General features: G+C 53.0%; 1 protein-coding gene across 2 annotated transcripts in view; it reads right to left on the bottom strand.

Moving 5' to 3' along the window:
* Positions 1-3,074: 3,074 nt before the first annotated feature.
* Positions 3,075-23,671, bottom strand: part of SMAD7 (SMAD family member 7) — a 30,313-nt gene continuing 9,716 nt past the window's right edge. For both annotated transcript variants that reach the window (XM_082853709.1, XM_082853710.1), the window contains exon 4: positions 3,075-3,940. In XM_082853709.1, the coding sequence (XP_082709835.1) occupies positions 3,402-3,940 (539 nt within the window). In that variant the 3' untranslated portion in view covers positions 3,075-3,401. The remainder of the gene's footprint in view (positions 3,941-23,671) is intronic.

The raw sequence follows: 23,671 nt of genomic DNA, 5'->3' as shown, positions 1-23,671 counted from the left end.
CTGCCTCCTGGACCCGGAGGCCCTGCCCACGTAGCTCGCCGGGCAAGCAGCTCGGGGCCCGCCTTCCCGCTGATTTGAGGTGGTGGGACTGGAGTCCCAACAGACTCCACCAAATAACATCTCTACAGGGTTTGGACCAAGGAGTAAGGCCAGAGTCAGCCCGTGAACACCACCACTCCCAGCACTTCCTCGCCGAGTGACCTTGGGCAAGTCTTTTAACCTCTCAAATCTTCCAGTTTTGCAGGGGGTCCTAGGGAGGATTAAATAATTCCCTTAAACGCTTAACATCATGCCTGGCAACTAGCTAAGCATTCAATAAATGGTAGCTATTATTATTATTAAAGAGCTTCCTGGCATGCTGATGCAAGTTAGAGCAAACGAAAATGCCTTTGACAGCTCCCTAATGCAACACCTTCCACCCCACCCCTCCTCCACCACTACCACCTGGGAATTAATTATAGCCCTCCTTGGGTGTCTTCCAGACGTGCATTTTACACTTATTCTAGGTTGCAGAACTAGAATAAATGGAGGCAGGTTTCAGTTCAACTGATAAAAAGCTGCCTCAAGTGGTAGTGAGCTCCCCGTCACCTCATGTGAACAAGCTGGCCCAGATGACCATTTGGCACTAAAGCTCTAAGTTAACATTCCTCGCTATACAATTGTATTAGAATTCCCTCGCATTAAACAGTGGTGCCAGTAAGCTGTAATGCTTTGTGTCATTTGGCAAAATGAAAAATTGGCAATCCTACTTTGGCCCTCCAAAAATTTTTTTCTGAAATTGTACCAGTTTGTGATATCTAAAATCTTAACTCCTACTTCAAAGAGCCCCTTCCTGGGTCTAAGGTTTAAGACCCCCTGACATAGACACCTAAACAGCCCCATTTGGTGCCCGATTTGAACCTATTTCTTGTGCAAGAGGTCTCGAATCTAAAACGTGGCTCAGGGACTTCCCTGATGGCGCAGTGGTCAAGAATCCGCCTGCTAATGCAGAGGACAGGGGTTAGATCCCTGGTCCGGGAAGATCCCACATGCTGCGGAGCAACTAAGCCTGTGCACCGCAAGTACTGAGCCTAGAGCCCACGTGCTGCAACTACTGAAGCCTGCGCGCCCTACAGCCCATGCTCCGCAACAAGAGAAGCCCCTGCTGCCAGCAACTAGGCAAAGCCCGTGCGCAGCAACGAAGACCCAACATAGCCCAAAATTAATTAATTAATTGAAAAATAATAAAACATGGCTCAGATCAGTGAAAATCCCAGGGGCAATACCAGCAAGTGCCACTGGGGCTAAGCTGGGCTGGGCCAAGGGAATAGAGAACTGGAAGAGTTAAGCAGATGCAGAGTAGGGTCTGCCCAGACTCCTTTCAGCCTACTCCACCTCCCGGAGTGCCCAGTACAGAACTTAGCGGACCCAGATCCCTCCCTCCCACCATCAACACTCAGCCCCAGCCTCATCTCTACTCCAGGGCTTCAGCCCTCAGGGAATCTCTCCTGGAACCCAGTGTGGCAGTGACCTTCCTCTGGGAAAGGTGCAGTCGTCTCAGGACTTAATGTAAAGCAAAGGAGTCAGCAAGCAGGAACTGGATGGACCCCAAGTTCTTGGGACTTTACCTTCCCATCCTATCTCCCGGTGCAACCTCCTTCCCAATCATTCAAAATGACATTTCAACTTTTCAGGCTTTGAAAAATCAGCTGCCTTTGTAACTCAGGGCTCCCCGAGGTTGACCCATTACAAATTCAGGACACCCACCAGCTGCACCCTAAGGTTCCTGCCTAACAAGAAAGGTGGTATCTGTGTAGGTACGGGTCTTTCTAGGATGCAAGGAAGAGCAAGGTGTTCCAGATCGTCTCTCCCTTTTGTGGTCCCACCAACCAAGCTTCCTCCCCAACCAAGCTCTGGGAGACCCCAACTGTACCGGATTCTGATGGCTACATGCCGCTGCCCACCCACCAGAAGAAAAAGGAGCTGGAGGACAGACAACATGGAATCAAGTATACATTTTAAAAATTGTTTAATGGAACATAAACTCCTTTAGAAAAACATTCAGCTAGGTGATAACACCCATAGAAAAAAACACCAATCTTGTGTTTATCTTTTTTAATTTGGCATTTGTTATTTGCATTTATATTAAAGCAAAGTGCATCTTTTCTTTATTTTTGTTTATACACATTGCACAATACATAAATAATGATGCTTATAAAACGTCTTTATATTTACAAGTAATAATATATTTATATATAACATAAAATACATTTTTTCTTTAATAAATCTCAGGTTTTTTTTTCAGGAGTCCTTTTTCTCTCAAAGCACTACAATGCTAAATTTCCAATGAGAATGCTTCTCTTGTTCATTTAAACCTTTGTAGTTAGAAAAATAGCTTATGTTAAAGTCTAAACATGCTCATTGAGCTAAGAGCAGTGTCAACGTATCATACGAGTGTATGAGTTGTAGAAGAAACGGAAGAGTTAGGTGTCAGCTCAGGATGGTACCTTGGGTTAAGATGGACCGAATCCTTCTTGGTGGGGAGTGGGGCAGCTCCCCTCGCTGGTCTAACAGCAGAGCTCAACACACAGGCTGCAGAGGGGAGGAAAGTGCTGAGCTGGTTTTCTGAGTCCAGGAAAAACCTGATGTAACCAAGGCAGGGGAGAGGCGGAGGGGCCTGAGAGGGCACTGGGTGAGCAATACTGTGACGGGGCTGCCCCGGCAGCCCTCGGGAAGCCCATCTCAGAGGTATCCAGGAGCAGATGGCCAAAAAGGAAAGACACGACAACGGCAGCAGGGTGGCCGGAAGGGAGTGAGACAGCATGGAAAAACTGGCAGGGTGGCTTCTAAGAAGCCTGCGGACAGGCCAATGTCCTAGAAGGGGAGAGGTGGGATGAGGGCTTCCCCAGGCTGGGGGACAGAGCCTTGCTGCTGGCCACTGCTGGGACACCCGCTGCCCCACTGTGCAAGTCCAAGGAGCACGAGGGACACGGCTTGGGAGCGCAAACCTCTCAGCGGTCAACATCCGTAGGAAACACAACAGAGCACACCGCTTCCCCATCTGCGTACACACACACACTCTCTCTCTCGTACACCCTGACGAGGGCAACGAGGACCCCGAAGTCGAGGCCTGCCCCCCCATTTACACTGTGTTCGGTGGTACTGATTTTTGCTTCCCCTCGGTGTTCTGCCAACCATACCACCCGCCCCCGCCAAAACCCCGACAATTCTTTTCATAAGCTATTTCTCAAAGAACAAAACAGAACATAAACAAGAACGAGGGGAAGGAGGGGAGAAAAAAGAAAAAAAAAAAAAAACGACCAAAGAGTTTGCATGAAAAGCAAGCACTCAGGAGGAAACTATTAGCAGCAAAGTAGTTTGGACCGGGCCCGCTAGGCTCCCGCTGTCCTCTCCCCACGTGGCTACCGGCTGTTGAAGATGACCTCCAGCCAGCACGGGCAGCTGCTGATGAACTGGCGGGTGTAGCACTGGCCCCAGCCCTTCACGAAGCTGATCTGCACGGTGAAGCCAGTCCACGGCTGCTGCATGAACTCGTGGTCGTTGGGCCGCTGCAGGCTGTACGCTTTCTCGTAGTCAAAAGCCTTGATGGAGAAACCGGGGAACACTTTGTGTACCAACAGCGTCCTGGAGTCCGGGTTGTCCAGTGTGGCTGACTTGATGAAGATGGGGTAACTGCTGCGGTTATACACCCACACGCCATCCACTTCCCGCGTGAGCTGGATGCCACAGCCGATCTTGCTCCGTACTTTCTGCACCAGCTGACTCTTGTTGTCCGAATTGAGCTGTCCGAGGCAAAAGCCATTCCCCTGAGGTAGATCATAAAAGATATCCAGGGAGGGCTCCTGGACACAGTAGAGCCTCCCCACTCTCGTCTTCTCCTCCCAGTATGCCACCACGCACCAGTGTGACCGATCCCCAGGCTCCAGAAGAAGTTGGGAATCTAGAAAACAAAATGGCGGACATGGTTGGGTGATGGAGCCCCTCCTTTTCCTCTTCCTCCCGAAATCAAGATCACACACACCCCCATGATCAGCTCGTCTCTCAGGGCAAGAGAGAAGGAGGGAATGGGGTGCTGGATGTGCTGCAGGCCGAACAGTCCTCCTGCTGGGGCCTGGAAATCGTGACCCAGTGACGGAAGAGCCTTGCCTCTAAGCATGGGGCTGGGGAGCCTCTTCCCTCCACTCCCCACACCCTGTCACAGACCCAGGATACCAGCACGTGTGCCCACCCGGCCAAAGGAAAGCCCCATCGCTGCAGAGCTCAGAAGCCAAGACCACTTAGTAACTTGGCTGGTCCTAGTTTTAGCGCTAGAAAAGGCCTTACAGTTGGATGGTCTAGAATTATAAACTGGATGGAACCTTGAAGGCCAACTGCTCCAGTCCCTTGTCATCCTCACGAGAAAACCTGGACTCAGAAAGCTTGTTGCTCAGGCCTCAGGGATGATAGAACCAGACCTAGACCCCAGGACCACCTGCTAAGCAGTCTTTGTGCTTGTTGTCTCCCAGTTCTCAGATCAGTGCCTTGGTCATAGGAGGCGCTATCCGGGAGGAAAAAAAAACTTTTTTTTTTTTTTTAAAAAGGAGGAGCCACTGCAGAGTTTATTCCCCGCCACAAATATTTATTTACTTATTTATTTCTTTGGCTGTGCTGGGTCTTAGTTGCAGCATGTGGGATCTTCGTTGCTGTGTGTGAACTCTTAGTTGTGACACGTGGGATCTAGTTCCCTGACCAGGGATCGAACCCTGGCCCCCTGCATTGGGAGTGTGGAGTCTTACCACTGGACCACCAGGGAAGTCCCATATCCAGGAAAAATTTTAAAGGACGTGGTTTGGGTTAAAAATATCTATCTTCCTAATAGAAAAATAACTCTCAATGTGTCTGTCAGCGGCAGCTCTGTACACGTGAGTTCAGGTAAAAATGCCAAATCACAACCTGCAAGTTGGTGTCAGCCCAGACTACCTTAACTTCCTGCAGCCCAGACAGAAGACGATGTGTTTAAAGTGGGTACCGCCATGCCTGCAGGGTCCTGCTTGCTGCATCTTCCTTTCTTCCCCTTCCCTCCCTAGAAGCATCTAAAGTCGATGCCCTGCCCCCTTCCTCCCCTGGAGGGCCCACCCCGGCTTTCCTAGACATGCTTCTTCCCACGGGCGGCAGGGGAGACTGGGGTGATTCTGGTAAGGCGACTCCCAAACAGGCGCTCAGAGATCTTTAAAAGGGGGGAGTATATGAAAGGAAAGGGGGCCCTGGAGGCTGGCATTCCGACTCCTCTAACTCCTCCTTTAAGCTAGAGCCGGCAGGGCAGGACTCAGACTGGGAACCGTGAGTCTCCCCAGCCCAGCCGGGCTGCAGGAACACTGTGGTTTGTGGTGGCAGGGCGGAGACCGGAAGTCTTGTATTTGTTAACGAAAATGGGGAGAGACAGGGGGAAGGCCTGGCAGGCAGCAGAGGCGGCCTCCTGCCCTCCCTGTAGGTCCCTGCTTCTCCCTTACTGGGGGTGGGGGGCTTGGGGCATGAAGTTGGGGGTGTGTGTGTGAGGTCTTTGGGTTTGATTGGCCTTTTTGATTTCGGAACCACTGAGTTTAGAGCCTGGATGACGATGGGTTATACAGCACAGCAGGGGGGGTAAAGGAGGGCTCGGGTCTCCATTGTCCTGCTGCCCCAGCAGGCTGGGTAACCAGTGCAGCTCAGCACACCAACTCCATCCAACGTTAACAGGCATGTAAGGACCTGGGAACCAGTCAGCTGCATTAACTTTACATGGAGGTGTCCCGTGAATAAGTCTGTACAAAGGCGCTCGCTCGGTGACCCACTGAGGCAGCCACAAACACCCACCCTGAGCACCAGTGGCCTGGACGCCCCCCACCTGGCCTTCTCAAATGCCTGCCCCGCCAGCTACACAAGACGGGGACGCTGAGGGCTCCTTCCGCCCCTCAACCACCACCCCACCGAAAATCAACACCAGAAACCTGGCCCATCGCCCCTGACCCCGACATTCATCTCTAAAGCACAAGTGTGAAAGAGGCTGTGCGCATGGATATGAGCACACTTCGAGTGTGTGTTATGTGAACGTGTGTTTGCATGCGCATACACAGGAACATATGGAAAAACAAGAGAGGTACAAGAGCTCCAAGCAGAAGGTGAGTCATCAGGCCTTAACTTGTTTCTGCAAAGTATCCATCAACTGCTAATAAACTCGCGAGCGCTAGCAATCTTCTGAACCCTCTTGCCGAGGGAGTTCAGCTCTGAAGGCTATACCAAAGACCCACAACACCCGCGTAAATAGAAATGCTCTGACGTCCAAGTTCGCCGGGTCGGAGAAAGCCCTCTTCTGGAAGGCACAGGGCGCCCACCTGCCTGCTTGTTTGAGGCGGGAGAGCGTTTCCAAATGTAAGAAGTTCTCACTTATTATCCCAACTCAGGACAACAAACCGGCCTGGAAAGGAAGGCTCAGGAGTCGCTGGGAGGGAAGTTCAGGAGACCCTCAGCGGAGCCTCACAATACTTTGTTTCATGGAGCCCGGCTCCCCTGAAACCTGGCACCCGCCAGAGTATGGGGGTTGGGGGAGTGGGGGGAGGGGGAGGAAGGGGGTGGGAGCCTGAAGATTGAGTTGCCCCTGTGCCAGGCCCACCGGCAAGGGGCGGGGGGCGCCTTGTCTGCCTGGGGGCAGAGGAAGCTGGGCGGGGGGTGGTGGGGAGACTGGGGCCTGAGGTTGGCCAGTAGAGAGGAGGGGGAATGGGGCGGGGTGGGGGGGGCGTTCTGGCGGGTTTCTTTTTCATCTGTGCGGCCCGACAATGCATCCAGCAATTTGCTGCCAGACATCCCCTGGAAAAAGAAAAGGCCTTTTTCTGTTGAGGTTAATGGCCCGGCCCAGATAAACGGCAGCGTGTAGGTGTCCCTGGATGTGAACAAGGCCCCTGAAAGCCCACTAGGTGCCCTAATCTGGGGCAGCAGGGCCCCCACGTGTCGCCCCACCATGTCACCCTGCAGTCCCCTAGTGCCCTGATACCTCTTCTCCTTGCTGCTCCTGAACTCCACAGCTCTGAGCACAGAAACAGGCTGTCAGACAAACCCATCACTGGAGCGCAGGCCCCTTTTACACAGCACCCTTCTGGGGGCCCAGTACAACGCCCCAAATGGCCAGTTCAGACTCCGCTCCTTAGCCCTGAAGTACCCGCCGTCTGGGCTCATTTCTAGGAAGCGCTCAGCATCATCTTCAGAGAAGCACAGTTCCTGGAATTGGGCCCACAGCCCACAAGCATCTCCCCACAAAGGTCAGGGCAGACGCTTAGCTCCTGGGGGCTTCCCAGGCCTCCGAGGGAGGAGCTGGGAGGACCCTGCACAGAAAAAAAAAAGGCCCCCTCGTTACAAGGACTGAGGAAGGGTCTTAGTATCCTGGTTGCCGATACTTAACCTCTGAAGGCAAAACTCGCAGTCCCTTGTTAATTTCCCTCAGCTTTTATAACCTTTTCCGGTATTTTCAACTTCTCCCTCCTCAGAAAACTGTACCAGGGGCCTGTTTTAAAACTGTATTTGTGCATTTTAAAGCATCCAAAAGAAAAGCTGTGTTGTCAAAAGCTACCTAATCAGATGCCTGCTATCAAGTTTTTCTTTTTATTACAGTTCAGGGAATTTGTGGACCAACCCCAGAAAAGTGCTGAATCAGCCTAAAATTCCTTTAAGGTTGTTTTTCCCCCTCCCCTTCCCAATTTCCCTTAAAGCATAAAATCTACCCTTTAAAAGCAAAGCGGGAGGCCTTGTGGAGAAGAAGGATTGTGCCTCGTGTTTGCACTTGCATTAGGGAAGACCACTTAACAAGGAGCTCCATGCCTCATACAAAGAGTTATTTAATTACCCTGGTCGTGAATGAACAGACCAGACCCTCCCAGAAGACCAGAGGCTCATGAATGAATCTCATGCCTGGGATCGCAATGGCACAGGGTGACCAGACCCTCAAGGCCTAGGTAAGAGAGGAACTTCCCCCTTTTAAAATTTTTGATTTGAAGGTGTAGGAGATGAAAAAGAAAAAAACTGGAGGGAGGGGCTCCCCTGGTGGCGCAGTGGTTGAGAGCCCGCCTGCCGATGCGGGGTGGGGACATGGGTTCGTGCCCCGGTCCGGGAAGATCCCACATGCCGCGGAGTGGCTGGGCCCATGAGCCATGGCCGCTGAGCCTGCGCTCCACAACGGGAGAGGCCACAACAGTGAGAGGCCTGCGGACCGCAAAAAAAAAAAAAAGAAGGGAGGGAGACCGCAAAAAAAAAAAAAAAAAAGAGGGAGGGAGGAAAGGCCAAGTTCGGTGCCTCGACGGTACCATGTCCAGTCTCCAATTTAGGAAGCTGACCATGAGGCCAGAGAGGCAGAACTGTTCCAAAACACCCAGTCCCAGTGGGATTCTGAGAACGCTTGAAGTGAAGCCATCTCACCCTAGCTGTGTCCACACACAGAGGCGGTGCTGATGGGACAGGGGTGGGGGGTCCCCAAGTTTCTGACTTTTCAGGACAGGGACATACTTGGGAAACGAAGCAGCACAGAGAAAGCCACAGAAGCAGGCACCCGCTGAGTCCAATGTGCCCACTGCCAGGGCAACCAGGGGGCTGGAATAAAAGGCGGGCGCGGGCGGGTGTGTGTGTGTGGGGGGTCTCAACCCACTCTCATCTCCGCAAGGCACTTGGATTATAAAAGGATTATTTCTCTTATTCAGTATTCTGGTTATCCCACGGTGGGATGGGTCTGCGAGCCCCCTCCCCAGTGGTCCAGCAGAGCACCCGGCTGGGGATGGAACCTGGGCAGAAATGGCTGCCTCACGCGGGCTGATGAGGGCAAACGAAGGGCACACATGCAGACCCAGAAGTAAACCTGGCAACCCTGGAACGCAAACGTGGCCACGCCTCGCCCTCCAGGTCCAAGGCCCTCCCCCCTCGGGACTCCGGCGCCACCAAGGGTTGCCTCATCCTGTCCTTCCCCCTACATCAGTCGTCCCAAAGGTTAACAGCTTCATCGGCCCGGCTCCCCACCCTGGTCAGGAAACTGTTCAGAGAGCAACCAGCTCATTTCAGGGACAAGGACTGAGATAAAAGGGGACTTGGTGCCAACCCGTCCCATCCACTCTCATCCCAAACACAATTAACCAAGTCTCTCGCTGGTCTCTAGCTTTCAGGAGGAAGGAAACACATAAAAACTTGCTTCGGTGTCTGGGCTCAGTCTGGGTTCTGGGGTCAGCTCTAACCAGCCATGCTTACAACCTCACCCCGGACACAAAAGATGACGCCAGAGCTGCCCCCTCGGATTCTTGGGGCAGCAAAGACAGCTCTGGGGTTTAAAGCAAGCTACCGTGGTGGTTAAAACTAACTCAAAACGTTTCAGGTTAACTCTCAGTTACCCAGAAAATGCTCAGACCCAACCCATCACCGCTACCCCCAAGCTCCTACAACCAAATGCATCAGAGAATGAACTCTGGCTGGTAGAAGGCAGGACGGAAAAGTTGGATTTTTTTTTCAGAGCTCTGCAACAAGGTTCTCCGCTGAGGCGACTGGGCTGGGGGGTGGGCAGGGGGTGCCACAAGCTCTCCTTCAAAGGCCAGGGTGCTTCTTCAGGTCCCTGGGTGCAACCTCACTCCTCAGCGAGTTCTACCCGCCACGAGCTGACCAGCTGTGGAGTCAGACACTCCCCCCTTCAATCTGCCTCCCGTGTCACCTTGGTGGTGACCTGAGCTCATCTCTAAAATGGAGCTCCCAGTACTGGCCACACTGGCATTGTGACAATTTGATAAAAAGCAGCTAGAGGTCAGGGCCCGGCCAGCAGCCACAGCGGAGGGTCTCAGCTCTTAGGGGCATATTATCTCTTAGGTTCTCCAGATGCTCGGAAAATGCTGACAACTCTTCGCCCCCCCCCACCCCCAGGTGGGACAACAGTTCTGGGCTGATACCTTCACCTAACGAGCATTTACTATGTATAGTTCTGTTGAAAGGGGCTCGCAGAAAGGGGACCCTGAGAGGCTGCATGGTATTACCATTCCTATGTTAAAGGAGGGGCAATGAGACACACATCACCTGCTGCAAAGCAGAGCTGGGTTCAAGGCCAGAACATTGGCTGGTGTGAGCTGTGTGTGGGCGGCCACCTCAGGCCTCAAAAGCCACCAGTCCTCTCCAAACACTAGAGGGGAAAACAAGTGTCCTTCCCAGCCCACTGTGGAACTGCTATGCCTACCGTGGCCCCCGAGGATGGGGTCCAGCTCCTTCGCACCAGGCAAGCCAGGAGTGAAACGGCTTCTTTGCCAGCAAGCTGCTGCTCTGTGACCTTGGCCAAGCGGCTTTGCCCGCTCAGAGTCTCAGTCTGACCAGCCCACAGCTGGGGCAAAGGCGGCTGGGGCAAAACAGCCCCATGGGCCCCCTTCTGGCTCTGATGGTCGCTGGCTACACTGTGGGTTTCAGTATTCAACAACACAGGTTCCATTTATTTCTACTACCTTCTGGAGAGTAAGAAAATCACTTCGGGGAGCAGGGCACATTTTTGCATTTCATTTGCAACAATAAAACAAAACAAAACAAAAGGGAAAGGAGATTTGAGTCAGATTTGGCCGTCTGGGGGCAGCTCTGGCGTCCATCTATAAACCAACTTTTTTTTTCATTGCAAAGAGTTAACAAACTCGTGTTCTTTCTGTGTTGTCATTCATGGCCCCCAGGAAAAGGTGAGTGTCCGGGGAAGGGTCTCCTATATCACCATCTTATTTCCAATGCCCACCCATGCTCGGCGCCCTGAAGCTTCTCAGCCATCATCACCCTCCTTCCTCTTGCAAACTCCCCTGGGCTGACATATTTGGCAGGTCCTGCTCGTCTAGAAGACTGATTCGTGACTGTGCCTTACAAACTGTGATGAGTAATCAGTTACTAGAGCTAAAAAGTACTTCCCTACTCCCCCAACGGGCCACAGCCCCACCTCCTAAAGCCCCTCAAACGGCCCAAGTCGGAGGCCCCCAGCCCAGGGGTCCCTCCTGAGAGCAATGTTTTGCCATCAGAGAATATAATTAAGGGTAGCGCCAGGGAAGGGGGGAAGTCACACAGATCAAAAGCTCCCATCTGTCTCGCCAGCCGGGCTGACGCGGCTTCCTGTGCCCCAGCCTTCAGCCATGCAAATTATAGCGTGTACCCGGCTGCCTGCCTTCTGAGGAGGCCAGCTCTGCCCAGCTCCGAGAGGCCTCAGAGGAAGGGTGGGGACTCCCAGCCCGGCCAACTCCATTCATAATATTTACAGTAAATGGGCCTCCCTGGCTGGTGGTTAGCGTGCATCCAGCCTCGTCCTTTTCAAGTCTGAATTTCAAGCCTCTTCCACCCCAGGGTGCATCACCAAGTTCCCACCGCCGTCCCCCCCCCCAACTTAACTCAGCAGCTCCCTTCAGAAAGAGGGGTCACACACTTGCATACAGAGCCCCCCAGACCTGCCTGCACGGGGGCATTATCTGCTCACCTGCCTGCCCCCTGGGTAGGATCCTGGCCACTCCCCGGAAGACATAGCAAGGAGGACGTGCACACAACAGAAGGGTATGCACGTCACATCTCTAACCCACCCACCCCCAACCCGGGGAGAGTCCAGAAACCCCCCCAAATTCCACGCGTGGATTCCCAACTGGCGATGCGCCTCCCCTCGCAAACACAGATCCAACAAAGGAAACTACTCTTAAACCACCAGGAAGTCCCTCATTTTCTTCTTTTTACTGACCACTTGTAAGTACGCTGGCTACGCGTTAAAGAAGCTTAATAAACACAGATGCACAATCAGCCAGCTTTCCGAAAGGACACGACCCCCAGAGGTGCAGGGCAGTTTTTTCCTGGTTCTGCAGGTCTGGGGGCTCTGCGGAAGCAGCTTTTGCTGTGGGTCTCAATTGAATAAAGCCCCCGAGGGGCACGGACCCTCCAAGCTCCCTGCAAGGTATTCCAGCCCCAGACGCGGGCCCTGCCCCACCCCGTCCTTCACACAGCTCCGCTCAACTCTCGTTCTTCTGGAGGGTAGAGAAACCTTCCGAAGAAGAGGAAAGATCCAGTGAGAAACAAAAGTCCTTTTCATCCCTCCCCTCCCCCAGCTCCCCTTGTTCCGTAACAATTATGAAAACTGTTGGATGGGATGGCATTTTGAACACTCACTGCATTCCGGCCAATAAATTCCAGCACTGGATCTGATGGAAAAGCCTCCCCTCTCCGGCCAGCTCCCTGGCTCCCCGCCCCCTGCTCACTCCCAGCCCTCATTCCTTCTTTCTTTACAACCCAACACCAGGGCCTGGCCAGGGCCGCACTGTACTTACAGGGAAAAACAAAGTGCGACAGAGTAGAGACAGTGTGCAGACTGGAAAAGTTAATCATTGCTTCTGTCTGCCTCCGTAATCTAATCTCCCTGGCTTTGACACTGCTCAGCCATCCCAGCCCTTTCACCCCCAAAGCAACCAGGACCTCCTAGGCGTGAGGCCCCCCCCACGGGCCCTCCCACCCCTTAGCCTCCAGTGAGGAGGCCAGGGGTATGAAAGCCCCCCGACCCTGGACCACCGTCACAAGGCCACCACTGCTCAGTGCTGTGTGCTCCACATTTCGGAGGACTCTGGGCCTCACGTGAACGCGGGCTCCAATCTGGCCTGTATTCCTGCAGAGAGCCAGGCCACCCCTCCTCCGCTGTCCTCCTCCCCCCACCCCATGCCACTCTCCTCTCACTCCCCCTGCCCCAGGGCTCACCCTCAAGTCCACCCAGTTGCCCCATGGGATCTGTGATCCGTCTATGCAGACACTCAAGTCAGGATGGCCCTGCCTCGAAAAACTCAACACAGAATTACCACATGACCCAGCAATTCCACTTCTGGGTATATGCCCAGGAGAACTGAAGCAGGGTCTTGAAGAGATACCTGTTCACCCATGTTCACAGCAGCATTATTCACGATAGCCAAAAGGTGGAAGCAACCCAAGTGGCCACTGAAGGATGAACGGATATCTATAAGCATTTAAAAAGAAAAGCAAGTCTGACACCTACTAAAACATGGATGAATCTTGAAGGCCTTACACTGAGTGAAATAAAACAAATACAAAAGGACAAATACTGTATGAATCCACTCATATGAGGAACCTGGAACAGTCAAATTCATGTCAGGAGGTGGGAGGAGGGGGAACTGCGATATTAGTGTCTAATGGGCACAGTTTCAGTTTCGAAAGGTGAAAAAGTTCTGGGGGTGGATACCGGGTGATGTTTGCACAACCACGGGATGGACTTAATGCCATTGAACTGTACACTTAACAAGGGCTAGAATGGTAAATGGTATGTATATTTTACCACGAAAAGAAAAAGGCCCGCCTCTCCTAATGCTCTCGTGTACACCCTGCCTTCCTGAGTACAAGGGATTCCATGGGATGGGGCTAAAGGACCCCTGGAAATGTATGCACATGCATTTTTCTGGGGAAAGTTCCTTCAACTTTCATTCATTCTTGGAAAAGTCTGCAAACCTCAAAACGTGAAGAACTACAGCCTTTTCCTTCGCCGGTGGAAGAGGCCATCAGCTACCCACCACCTCCGCGAAAGGGGTCTTATTCTCACACACCTTCAAATCCAAGAACCGAAGATCACAGGATTTCATTCAGTACTGCAAGGGACTTGGAGACCAGGTCCAACTGCTTACTTTGTAGATGAAAAAACTGAGGTCCAGGACACAAAAATGGCTCAGTGAAGGCCATGCAGCCAGCTGACGACTGTGCCCCCGTCCTCAGCCCAGGAAAGCAGGCCAGCCCCAGGGGACTGAAATTTGGAGGGTGGGCGCTTTCCCTCCCATTGTAATTCTCTCCAAGCCCCCTCCTGGGGCATCCGACAAACACTTGAAATGGGGGTCGGCTTCTGAATCTTTGCGAGCCCCCCCGAAATCCAGGCCTTTTCCCAGGAAACACCGCCCCCCATCCACAGTGGGCCTTTAACTGTGATCCCACTGAGCTGAGGCCCATCTGTTTTTAAGAACTGTATACTGTGCACCCAGATCACAGGAAGAACTCAACTCCTGCTTTTCCCTCTTGGTTACTGATTAATGAGGGGGAGGGGCCGTGCTGGCTACGAGGCTGCCCTGGGGCTGGCAAGGTCCCCAGGCGCTTTCTGAGCTGAGCGGCTCTTCCTGGCCCTCTCTAGCCTCAGAAGCTCACTGGGGAAGGTGACCGCAAGGTGGGAAAGGGTGACTGGAGATGGTAATTTAACCCTCCAAGTGGCAGATGCAGAAAGGTGAGTTTACTGACAGTACAGTCTTTTCTTGGCGTTGTCTTTTTTTTTTTTTTGCTGTCCAAGGGCCTCTCACTGTTGTGGCCTCTCCCTTTGCGGAGCACAGGCTCCAGACGCACAGGCTCAGCGGCCATGGCTCACGGGCCCAGCCGCTCCGTGGCATGTGGGATCCTCCCGGACCGGGGCACGAACCCGTGTCCCCTGCATCGGCAAGCGGACTCCCAACCACTGCGCCACCAGGGAAGCCCTTGGCGTTGTCTTTTTTGGTTCCTGTTGAACGTCCACCCCAAGTTAAAAAGTAAAAAGGCAACACAGAAATGAGCAAACACGAGAGACACCAACAGTCCCTGGCCTGGTGATCTGAGTGCTCATGTCTGAATGACAGAAACTCCCCATTTTGCAAGAGGAAAACTGGAGTTGAACTCAGTTCTTCCCTTACTACCCTGGATCTAACCAAAGGCCAAAAGAGCTCTCCCAACTCCACAGAGGAGCAAGGATGATTAATTAAATCAGTGAGCTCCAGTAGGCCTCGGGGGAACGGCCAGGGGCAGGATGCGCAGTGAAAATGAAACCCCTTGGTAACTGGGTATTAGATTACCTCACGTAAACCCACCCACAGGCGGGCCAGCCAGAGCTTCACACACTAGCTGGGACCTCAGAAATGAACTTGACCATCAGATTTTAAATTAAAAAGCAATGTTGCATCCCCAGATGGTCCTCATGGGAATCAAGCCCACCGGAATTATAAAAAAAAGTCCAAGTCCTGGGCTTTGAAAATGTCCCACCTCCCCTGTGGCTGCAAAGACATAAATGCTAACATTCCAGGTGCCCATGCCACCCCGCCCTGCCCCTTGGCTGGTCACCTCCACTCTGCTGGGCTCCCAAGTACCACCAGGGTCTGGATTATAACCCTACCTCCTGCTGTTGCAGCTCTTATCTCACAATCAACAAGTGGGGGGGGGCGGGAATAGAAACAGAGCAGGAGGAGGCAGACCTCTGTTTATCCACAAGCTTTGCTTTATCTCAACTCTCAACAGACCACACAACCGAAGCAGAGAAGCTGTGCTGGCCCTGCGTGCTCAAACAATCTCCCCAGGGTCCCATCCCTGCACCTCCCCCGTGTCTTACAACACCTCACCCCATGGCTGAGAAGCTGCCCTGTGCCTGCCTCCAGACAGAGCCACATCCTGTTTAAGGACCCTCCATCTCACTGACCCCAGAGCACCGTCAGACAGACCATTACGTCTGCAGAGTCCAAGAACTACATCCTCCATGCCTGGCAAAGCGTGGCACATAGTAGGTGCTCAGTAAATAATCGCTAAATGACTGGACCACAGGGACTTGCTGGCTTCTCCCAAAGCAGCTGCACCACCACCGCCCCCCAGGCCCCAGCTTTACACCTGGCAGAGCGAGGCCCGTGAGAACCCACCCGGGAGAGGAGCGTGCCTTCCAGGCAGGGGTCAGCCAGAAAGGCCTAGGTCTGGCCCCAGGCTCCCCGTGGAGGTGGGAAAAGAGCCCCTGTCCTCAGCTACTTCCCTGCCAGCTGCGGCTGATCCCGGGAGGTGTTTCCAAGCCAGGCGCCGGCCAGGCAACCTCTGTGGGCTCACCACCTGCCCACAGCATTCTGCCTTGGCGTCCTGCTCTGTTTGGACAAGTTAGCCTCACCGAATGTTCAACAATGCTTTTACACACCCCAGGGCTCTTGTTGTGTTATGAAAACAAAACAAAGCCCACTAAGGAAAAAAGCTGGGGGTTGGGGGGAAATGGGGAGCAAGCCAGCCACACACAGATCTCTTTCTTTCTGGTCTCCATCCTAAAGATGGCTCCTTGACAGCCCGGGTCGGGGCACTGTCCCATGTTACGAGAACAATGACATTGTCCAAGAGGGGACTTAGAAACCCAGAGATGAATAAATGAAAACTGTTTTCACACCCAGCACAATACCACCTTCTGCACATAGCTGTGGGGCTGCACAAGCCCTCTTTCTAAAGGGGGAAGCTTCTTGGTGACTGAGGACTGAGTTACCCCCATCCCCCAGGGCTAAGCACAGCTGTACCAGGGGAGCTGTCTTCTGTCACCTCTTTACCGCTCACCAGAGTCCTAGCGATAGGCAGTCAGGAAGCTAAAGGAGGGACTCCTTGGGCAAAATGAGGCCCACTGCTAGTAAATAAAGGCAGCCCCAGCCTGCCAAATGCCAGGCACCTTGGTTAGGGGAAGGTCATGCTGGAGTGAACAGGCTAAGGGTATCCGTATATTCCCACCCACCCCTCCCCCCAAAAGAGATTTTTTTTTTTTTTTTTTTTTGCAAGTTAAAACTGAGCTAATGACACTGGGTGGGGCTCAGTGTCGAAGACTGTGCAGCCAAACCAAAATTCACTTCCAGCCAAGAGCTGCTCGGCCTCCCCATTTGGGGAAGGAAGCTGTAACACTCATGAAAGATTCTTAGTATACTGGGCAAGAAGGCTGCAGTTAGCATTTCAACTGAATGTGACCCTTCTGGTAAAATATTTTTTTTAATAATAAAAATAACAAAGTTCTCAAACAGCCTCTTTCTTAAAGAAAATGGCCCAGACATTCTCATAGGAGTGGAAGGAAAGAAGGGGGGAAAAAACCAAAACAAAACTGGGCCGGCCTCCTCTCAGCCACTACCTTTCACGAACAACTTTTTTTCTGGAGTTCTTCTCATAAAAGGAATGATGCCATTTCCTGTCTTGTCCCAATACTTCCTGTTCACTTACAAGGTGAAAGTTATCACCCTGTTTTAAACAGCTGTCCTAAACTCCACAGAAAGTTCCTTTTTCCATCCAGTGCCCCATCCCTGTCACAAAATCTCCCCATTTTAGAATATAAACGCTATCGTGGTCTACACCTTTAATGAGTTGGCTTGAAGAAAAAGCCTCATTCCCTCTATGGTAGACACTGAATCTTCAGTCGCAGCCGCCCCAGAAAGTGGGCTAGGGGCACAGACCCCCGTGGGGAGAAGCGAAGGGGGCTGGGGGCATCACCCCCAACGAGCCACCGTGTTTAGGTAGAGTTGCCGCCACCAAGGGAATGTTCCTTTCTTGGTGTGTTAGCCACTAAATTGAGAACTGTGCCTCAGCAGTTAATAATATCTTCCCGCTGAAAATAGCCCGGAGAGGAAGCCTGTCTGTGACAGTAGGCACACAGCCAGACGGGGCTAGCCATTCAGTACTGAGCGAGAGAGATGGTAGGGCCAGTGGTGACCTCCCAGTGGCCACGCTGTACAGTATCCTTTCACAAGGCTCCTGCAAAGGGAGGGCTCCCGGGCGAGTCACCAGCCTCCTCTACCCTGCAGCCCTATAACCTCGGTGAAGCTGTCACATCAACTAGGGTCTTAGGCAGCAGGACCAGAGGAGGGGGCCGGTCACTCGGCAGGGTGGGTCAGGATGACTCCAGGCTTTGGGAGACCTGCCCCTACATGGCTGGTTACCAGTCCCCGGGCCGCCCAGAGGAAAACAGCATCTGGGGCAGAGAAGGAGCAAGGGCGCTCACTTCCCCTGTAGAAAGGTCAGCCTCGGAAAATGAGCCACAGGGAACTTTCCTGTCTCTCCTTTCTGCAACCAGGATGGAAAAGAAAAGGTTGAAAAATCACGGAGACAGACAGGCCCGTGACTGTGGGCCCATCCCTGGAGACCTCAGAGGTGCTCTGGAAACAAGCGTCTATCTACAGATCTCAGGCACCTAACTGACGTCTCCATTTTCATCCTCCAGAGCCAGTGTTTTATATTGAATATCTAAATACCTGCATGCATTTAAAAGCTACCACAGGTCACTACTTTTTAAAACTGTGGCAAGATAGGTGTAACACAACATTTACCATTAGTGACACTGAGAGCGTTCGCAGAGCGGAGCAACCATCACCACTACCTAGTTCCAGAACATCTTCATCGCCCTGAAAGGAGACCCTGTCCCATGGGTCACTTTTACCATGTCATCCACTACAACAAAGCCAATGGGAGGAAGAGGCAGAGTTAACACACCTTGTCAAGTTTCTACAATCGAGGGAAAGTCTTAGTTGAGAAGAGGCTCAACAAGCAAGGTACTCGAATTCTTCCCTATAGGAGCACAGGCAGAATCACAGAACCTGCACAGCCAAAGATATTCTCCACACACACACACACACAAAAAAAAGATACCCCCCCACAGGAACACAGACCCTTTTACCCCTTACACCAGGGGCTCCCCAACTTTTCCGCACCTTAAAATCATCTGGGAAGCCTCAAAAAATACTGATGCTGGGATCCTGCCAACAGACTGTGATTTGGAAGCTCCCAGGGGTCCCGATGTGCAGACAAGTCTGGGGACCACCACCCTGCGCCTTTTTTTCTCCCACCAGGTTAAGACACCTGCTGTGAAGTGGCCTGGCGATCACAGCACTGTAGGTGCAGTATCACGGGATAGTTAACAGCAGCAATAAAGAAGCAAAGGGAGCCAAACTCGATCATGAATCCTTTGGCATTCCCTCCCTTTTCACTGCCCCCCTAGCTCTGGGCCACAGGTTCAGAAGTCCATGCAGCCACTGCTGGGCTCTGCTAAGAAAAAGCCTCCCTGGGGAGAGGGTGTTAGTGCCCCAAGACAGCGGCCAAGAGCTGCACCGGAACCTGGCCCTCACCTGGCCCCTGCCCCTTCGCGGGACAGCCCTGCTCTGCTTCAGGGACAGGGTGCATGAGGCAGTGGCCCATGTAGTCCGGCTGGCAGAGCAGCCCCAATTTGCTCCAGAGACTTTAAATGCTGTCACCCTGCATTTAACCCCTGCCTGACTGCCCCATTCTTTCCAGGATAAAAGGGGTTTTAACAGTGAGCCCTTCTCCGGGGTTGAGTACATGACCTCAAGCCTTGCAGAAGAGGCAAACGGCCTGAGCTGCTGTCCCTGACTGGTCTTCACTGGGGAGTGGGTGTGCACCAGGTGAGCCGGCCGGGGACTGAGTCGTCAGCCTGGCATTTAGGGACATATGGGTCCCTAGAGATTCAGACTGTCACTCCTCACCTACATGGTTGGGGAGAGGAAGGGGAGAGGATAGGTAAGGAGCTCGCTCATGGTTACATGTCCTGGTGCTTCTGCCTCCCCCCAAGCCCATGCTCAAGGCCACTTGGATGAACTCAATCCACCCCCACCCCACCCCCCATGGCATTAGAGACTCCAGCGAAACCACAATCTGCTTGTTCCCAGGCACGGGAAGGAGAGATATAAAAACACAGCAATAGGCACCCGAGGAGATTCCCAGCTTGCCATCACCATTCCCAACCAGACAACAAATGCAGCTGAAAAACTTTCCTTAAAAACAGGATGGGGCACTCTTTCCTAAGCTACTTGGTTTGAGCCCAAGTTGACTGTGACTGAGCCAGGACCACATTTTCAGATTATGTAGGTGTTTTTGAAGACTCTCCTCCGAGGCTCTCACAGACGCCAGCAGAGATTAAAGAAGAGGCAAGAGCCTTTCCTGGAATGGATGCTGACCTAAGGACATTCCTATCACCCAGGAACTAGAAGCGAGACACGGATCTGAAGACCTTAGCAAAGGAGCTGGCCTCCCTTGGGTTGGTGGGACGGTGTCTCTCCGATAAGCGTGATTTTGTCCAGCCAAGAGATGGGTTCCTCAACACCCTCCCCCAGACACATCGGTACTACACCTCCACTGCCTCTCACCTCCCTCCCTGAAATCCAGGGTGGCACCTCTTTTGAAGTTTAAATGACTACAAATGGGGGCTTCCCTGGCGGTGCAGTGGAGAAGAATCTGCCTGCCAATGCAGAGGACACAGGTTCAATCCCTGGTCTGGGAAGATCCCACATGCCGCGAAGCAACTAAGCCCGTGCGCCACAACTACTGAGCCTGTGCTCTAGAGCCCGTGAGCCACAACTACTGAGCCCACGTGCCACAACTACTGAAGCCTGCATGCCTAGAGCCCGTGCTCTGCAACAAGAGAAGCCACTGCAATGAGAAGCCCACGCACCCAAACAAAGAGTAGCCCCCCGGGCTTCCCTGGTGGCGCAGTGGTTGAGAGTCCACCTGCCGATGCGGGGGACACAGGTTCGTGCCCCTGTCCGGGAAGATCCCACATGCCGCGGAGCAGCTGGGCCCGTGAGCCATGGCCGCTGAGCCTGCGCGTCCGGAGCCTGTGCTCCGCAACGGGAGAGGCCACAACAGTGAGAGGCCTGCGTACCGCAAAAAAAAGAGTAGCCCCCCACTCACCACAACTAGAGAAAGCCTGCGTGCAGCAACGAAGACCCAACATAGCCAAAAATAAATAATTTTTAAAAAATGACTACAAATGACGCTGGCCTCTAATCCCTGCCTTAATCAACGAGGCCCATATATCTGAGGCCCAACCAGCTTTAGACACCAATATACAAAGGAGGAGGCTGGGTCTGCAGCTGAATAACCTGGAATTCACAAGTGAGGTGGTATTTCTTCAAACCCCTCCCACCCCACCCCACTACCCTGAATCAGGACAGCAGACAAGCTAAATGAAAGCTCCCCCCTAGAAACTCCAGATGGAGGCTGCGAAGATGACAGCTTCGAACACATGCTTTTAATTACCAGTGACACAGTGAAAGCTCTGGGAGCAAATCCTTTCCACTTCCACCATCGAGCTGAACCTAGAAGCTTCCCATCTACGTAAGACCTCTCCCAGGTGGGTATTCTTGAGCCAGGATACGTGCCAGCAACAAGGGTTTGTCCTACACGCCTTTCCAAAAGCACCATACCCAGATCCCAATTCAGAACCAATCCAAACACGCCCTGGGCCCAGAGCACATATCCTTGTGGAGAAACCGTCTCTGAGGTCCACCTAGCCCGCGTGAGAGGGACCCAGGCCTATCCCAGCGCCTGCCCGCTCATGTGTCTGTGCACGTGTCTATCTGTAGGTCTGTAGCACGCATACACACGCGCACACACACACACACACAACCAGGCAGCAAGCAATCCATCTGTCTCCGAGAGCCGGCTGTCAGAAATGAAAGTACAATCTCCTGGAACAGAGTCCCAGCCTTCTAAAAATGTGCCGTTTTCCCAGACTGAGGAAACTTGCAGGGGTGGGGTCTGTTTCACTCCGAGTCCCAGAGGCCTGGCCTGTCGTCTCCCCGGCCAGCCCCGCGCTGCAAGGCTGGAATTCCAACCTGCAGCCAGTGGGCTGGCTCCCAGTGCTCCTACCCACCCACTCCCCTTCCTCGCAGGAAAGGGAAGGGCCAGCCTTGGAGTCACCCCGGCATCTCGGGAGGGGCGAGGGGCGTGCCTTCAAGCACACCCTCACCCCCACCCCCCGAGGCACCACATTTTCACATTCGGCTGTTTTTTTCTTTCCCTTCTTCCCTTGCCAAGAGAATCAAGCCCTGGCTCCCGCTGCCGACCTTCCTCCCACCCTAAACTGAGCCCCATTCATTAAGCCCGATCTCGGCCAGGACAGGAAGGAAAACAGCACACAGGGCCCGTGAAAGAGACACTCAGAGAGGTGATTTCCAGGGGGGAGGCGGGGGCAGAGCCCTGTGGGCACCTTCCCCGCTCCCCGCCGTGATGCCCACTTGGCCTGGCGCTCGCCACAGCAGGCTCCCCGCTCCAGCCTCCCTCCCCTCCCTGGCCCAGCCCCCTTCAGCCACCACAGCCCCCCACCGGCCTCATCCTCCGCCAGGCAGACACACCCCGGCCTCGGCCACCTCCACCCGCCCCCCCCATGGAAAGATCAACTTCTTGGAAAGGAGGTTTGGGCTTTCTCCATTTGCAAAACCCTCATCTTTTGGGGGGGCCTTCTCGCGGCAGAGGGTGGAGCCCTGGGTTTTCTCAGGGCCTATTGCCTCCCCTCCAGACACCCCCAAACCACTGGCACCAACCCAAGAAACAGTTTCTTCAACTTCCCCCCACGGCACATTATTAATAAACTACTCCAACTCTGAACGGAAAGAAGAAAGAGTTGAAACTTTGAAGCCTTGGGAATTAGTAAATCAAGAGCTACAATTCAAAACAAATGCTCTTTCATGTGGAGCCCCCCGTCACGTTTTTTTCTTCTGGCAGTTTTGTTGAACGACGCTATCCCTTCAGACACAAGCACTCCTTCCTAGCAGCTCCTCATTCATCGAAATGGCTGCAGTTACTTTGGGGGTAGGGGAGGAGTTCATCATTGCTTTACCCCCAGTTTCTTTCTAGGACTGGAAAAACTCTTGGAAGCCCACCCGTCTCAGAAAGGGCTGCACTGTCACACTTTTGGCTCTGGGGGCCAGGTAAGGAGGCTGATGGCTCAGGCGGGTATCGTTACTTCCTCCAGCAGAGGAGACAGACAAGATGTTATCAATAAGACAAACCTTCCGAAAAGCCCCCTTTCAAAAGCTACCACTTCCCTTGCTTGTTTCATGTGGTTCAGAGGGGCTGGGACTCCTCCCTGCACATTCAGAATTTAAAAAATAAAACCCTCTAACAACATCCTGAGTGTGCTATTTTGCCCAGACCCTTTCCTCTCCTTGGCTTTCTTTCTTTCCGGAACTCTCTCAGCCTTAGAAAGCAGAAAAGACACAGCTCTCATGTCCCGGTATGTTCTTCCCTCCTCCACCGCCATGGTCCACTCCCATTCTCACCCCAAGCCCCTGCCCTTTCTGGGTCCCTCTTTTTTCCTGTTCAGCTCTCATTAGGAGCTTTGAGTAAACAATACCCTCTGTCTCAGATAACAGCCAGAGTATATACTGCACTGAAATCAAAACAAACAAGGGTCTCCCTGAAGACATTCTCAGCAAGCTCAATTCCTGCAGAGGGAACTGGCTAGCATGAAGTGAGCCGAGGCTGAGCGACACCTGACCAGTTAAAAGTCCCAAAAGACGGTGCACCATGGTCCCCCCAAAGACAGTTTTTTGTTTTTTGTTTTTTTTTTTGCGGTACGCGGGCCTCTCACTGTCGGGGCCTCTGCCGTTGCGGAGCACAGGCTCCGGACACGCAGGCTCAGTGGCCATGGCTCACGGGCCCAGCCGCTCCTCGGCACGTGGGATCTTCCCGGACCGGGTCACGAACCCGTGTCCCCTGCATCGGCAGGCGGACTCTCAACCACTGCGCCACCAGGGAAGCCCCAAAGACAGTTTTATAGCTTCCATCGGAGCTGCCATGATCCTACACCAATGTCCCAAGGGCCAATGCCCAGAACTCTGCTGGATTTTCTTTTCTTTTCTTTTCTTTTTTTTTTTTTCCTGGATCACTTTCCCTCTTGTTTTAGCTAGTTCTTAGAAAATCCAGTGATGGCATACTGGGGTGGGAAAAACAGGTGGAAAACAGGACATATTTAGAACAGAATGGAAATGTCTCCCACTTACATTGCTAATGAGTTTCTCCAAGTTTATCGCTCTCTTCTCCTGTCTCTCAGGGACAATGATGTTTGGGCTCTCCAGTGCCCCTCACCCAATTCCATAACTCTCCAGCCTGGGAGTCCAGGCCCCTGCTCACACCTGTG

This window comes from Leucopleurus acutus, assembly GCF_964270905.1.
Source record: "Leucopleurus acutus genome assembly, chromosome: 13".
NCBI lineage: Eukaryota > Metazoa > Chordata > Mammalia > Artiodactyla > Delphinidae > Leucopleurus > Leucopleurus acutus.
This window is presented reverse-complemented; position numbering and strand designations above follow the sequence as displayed.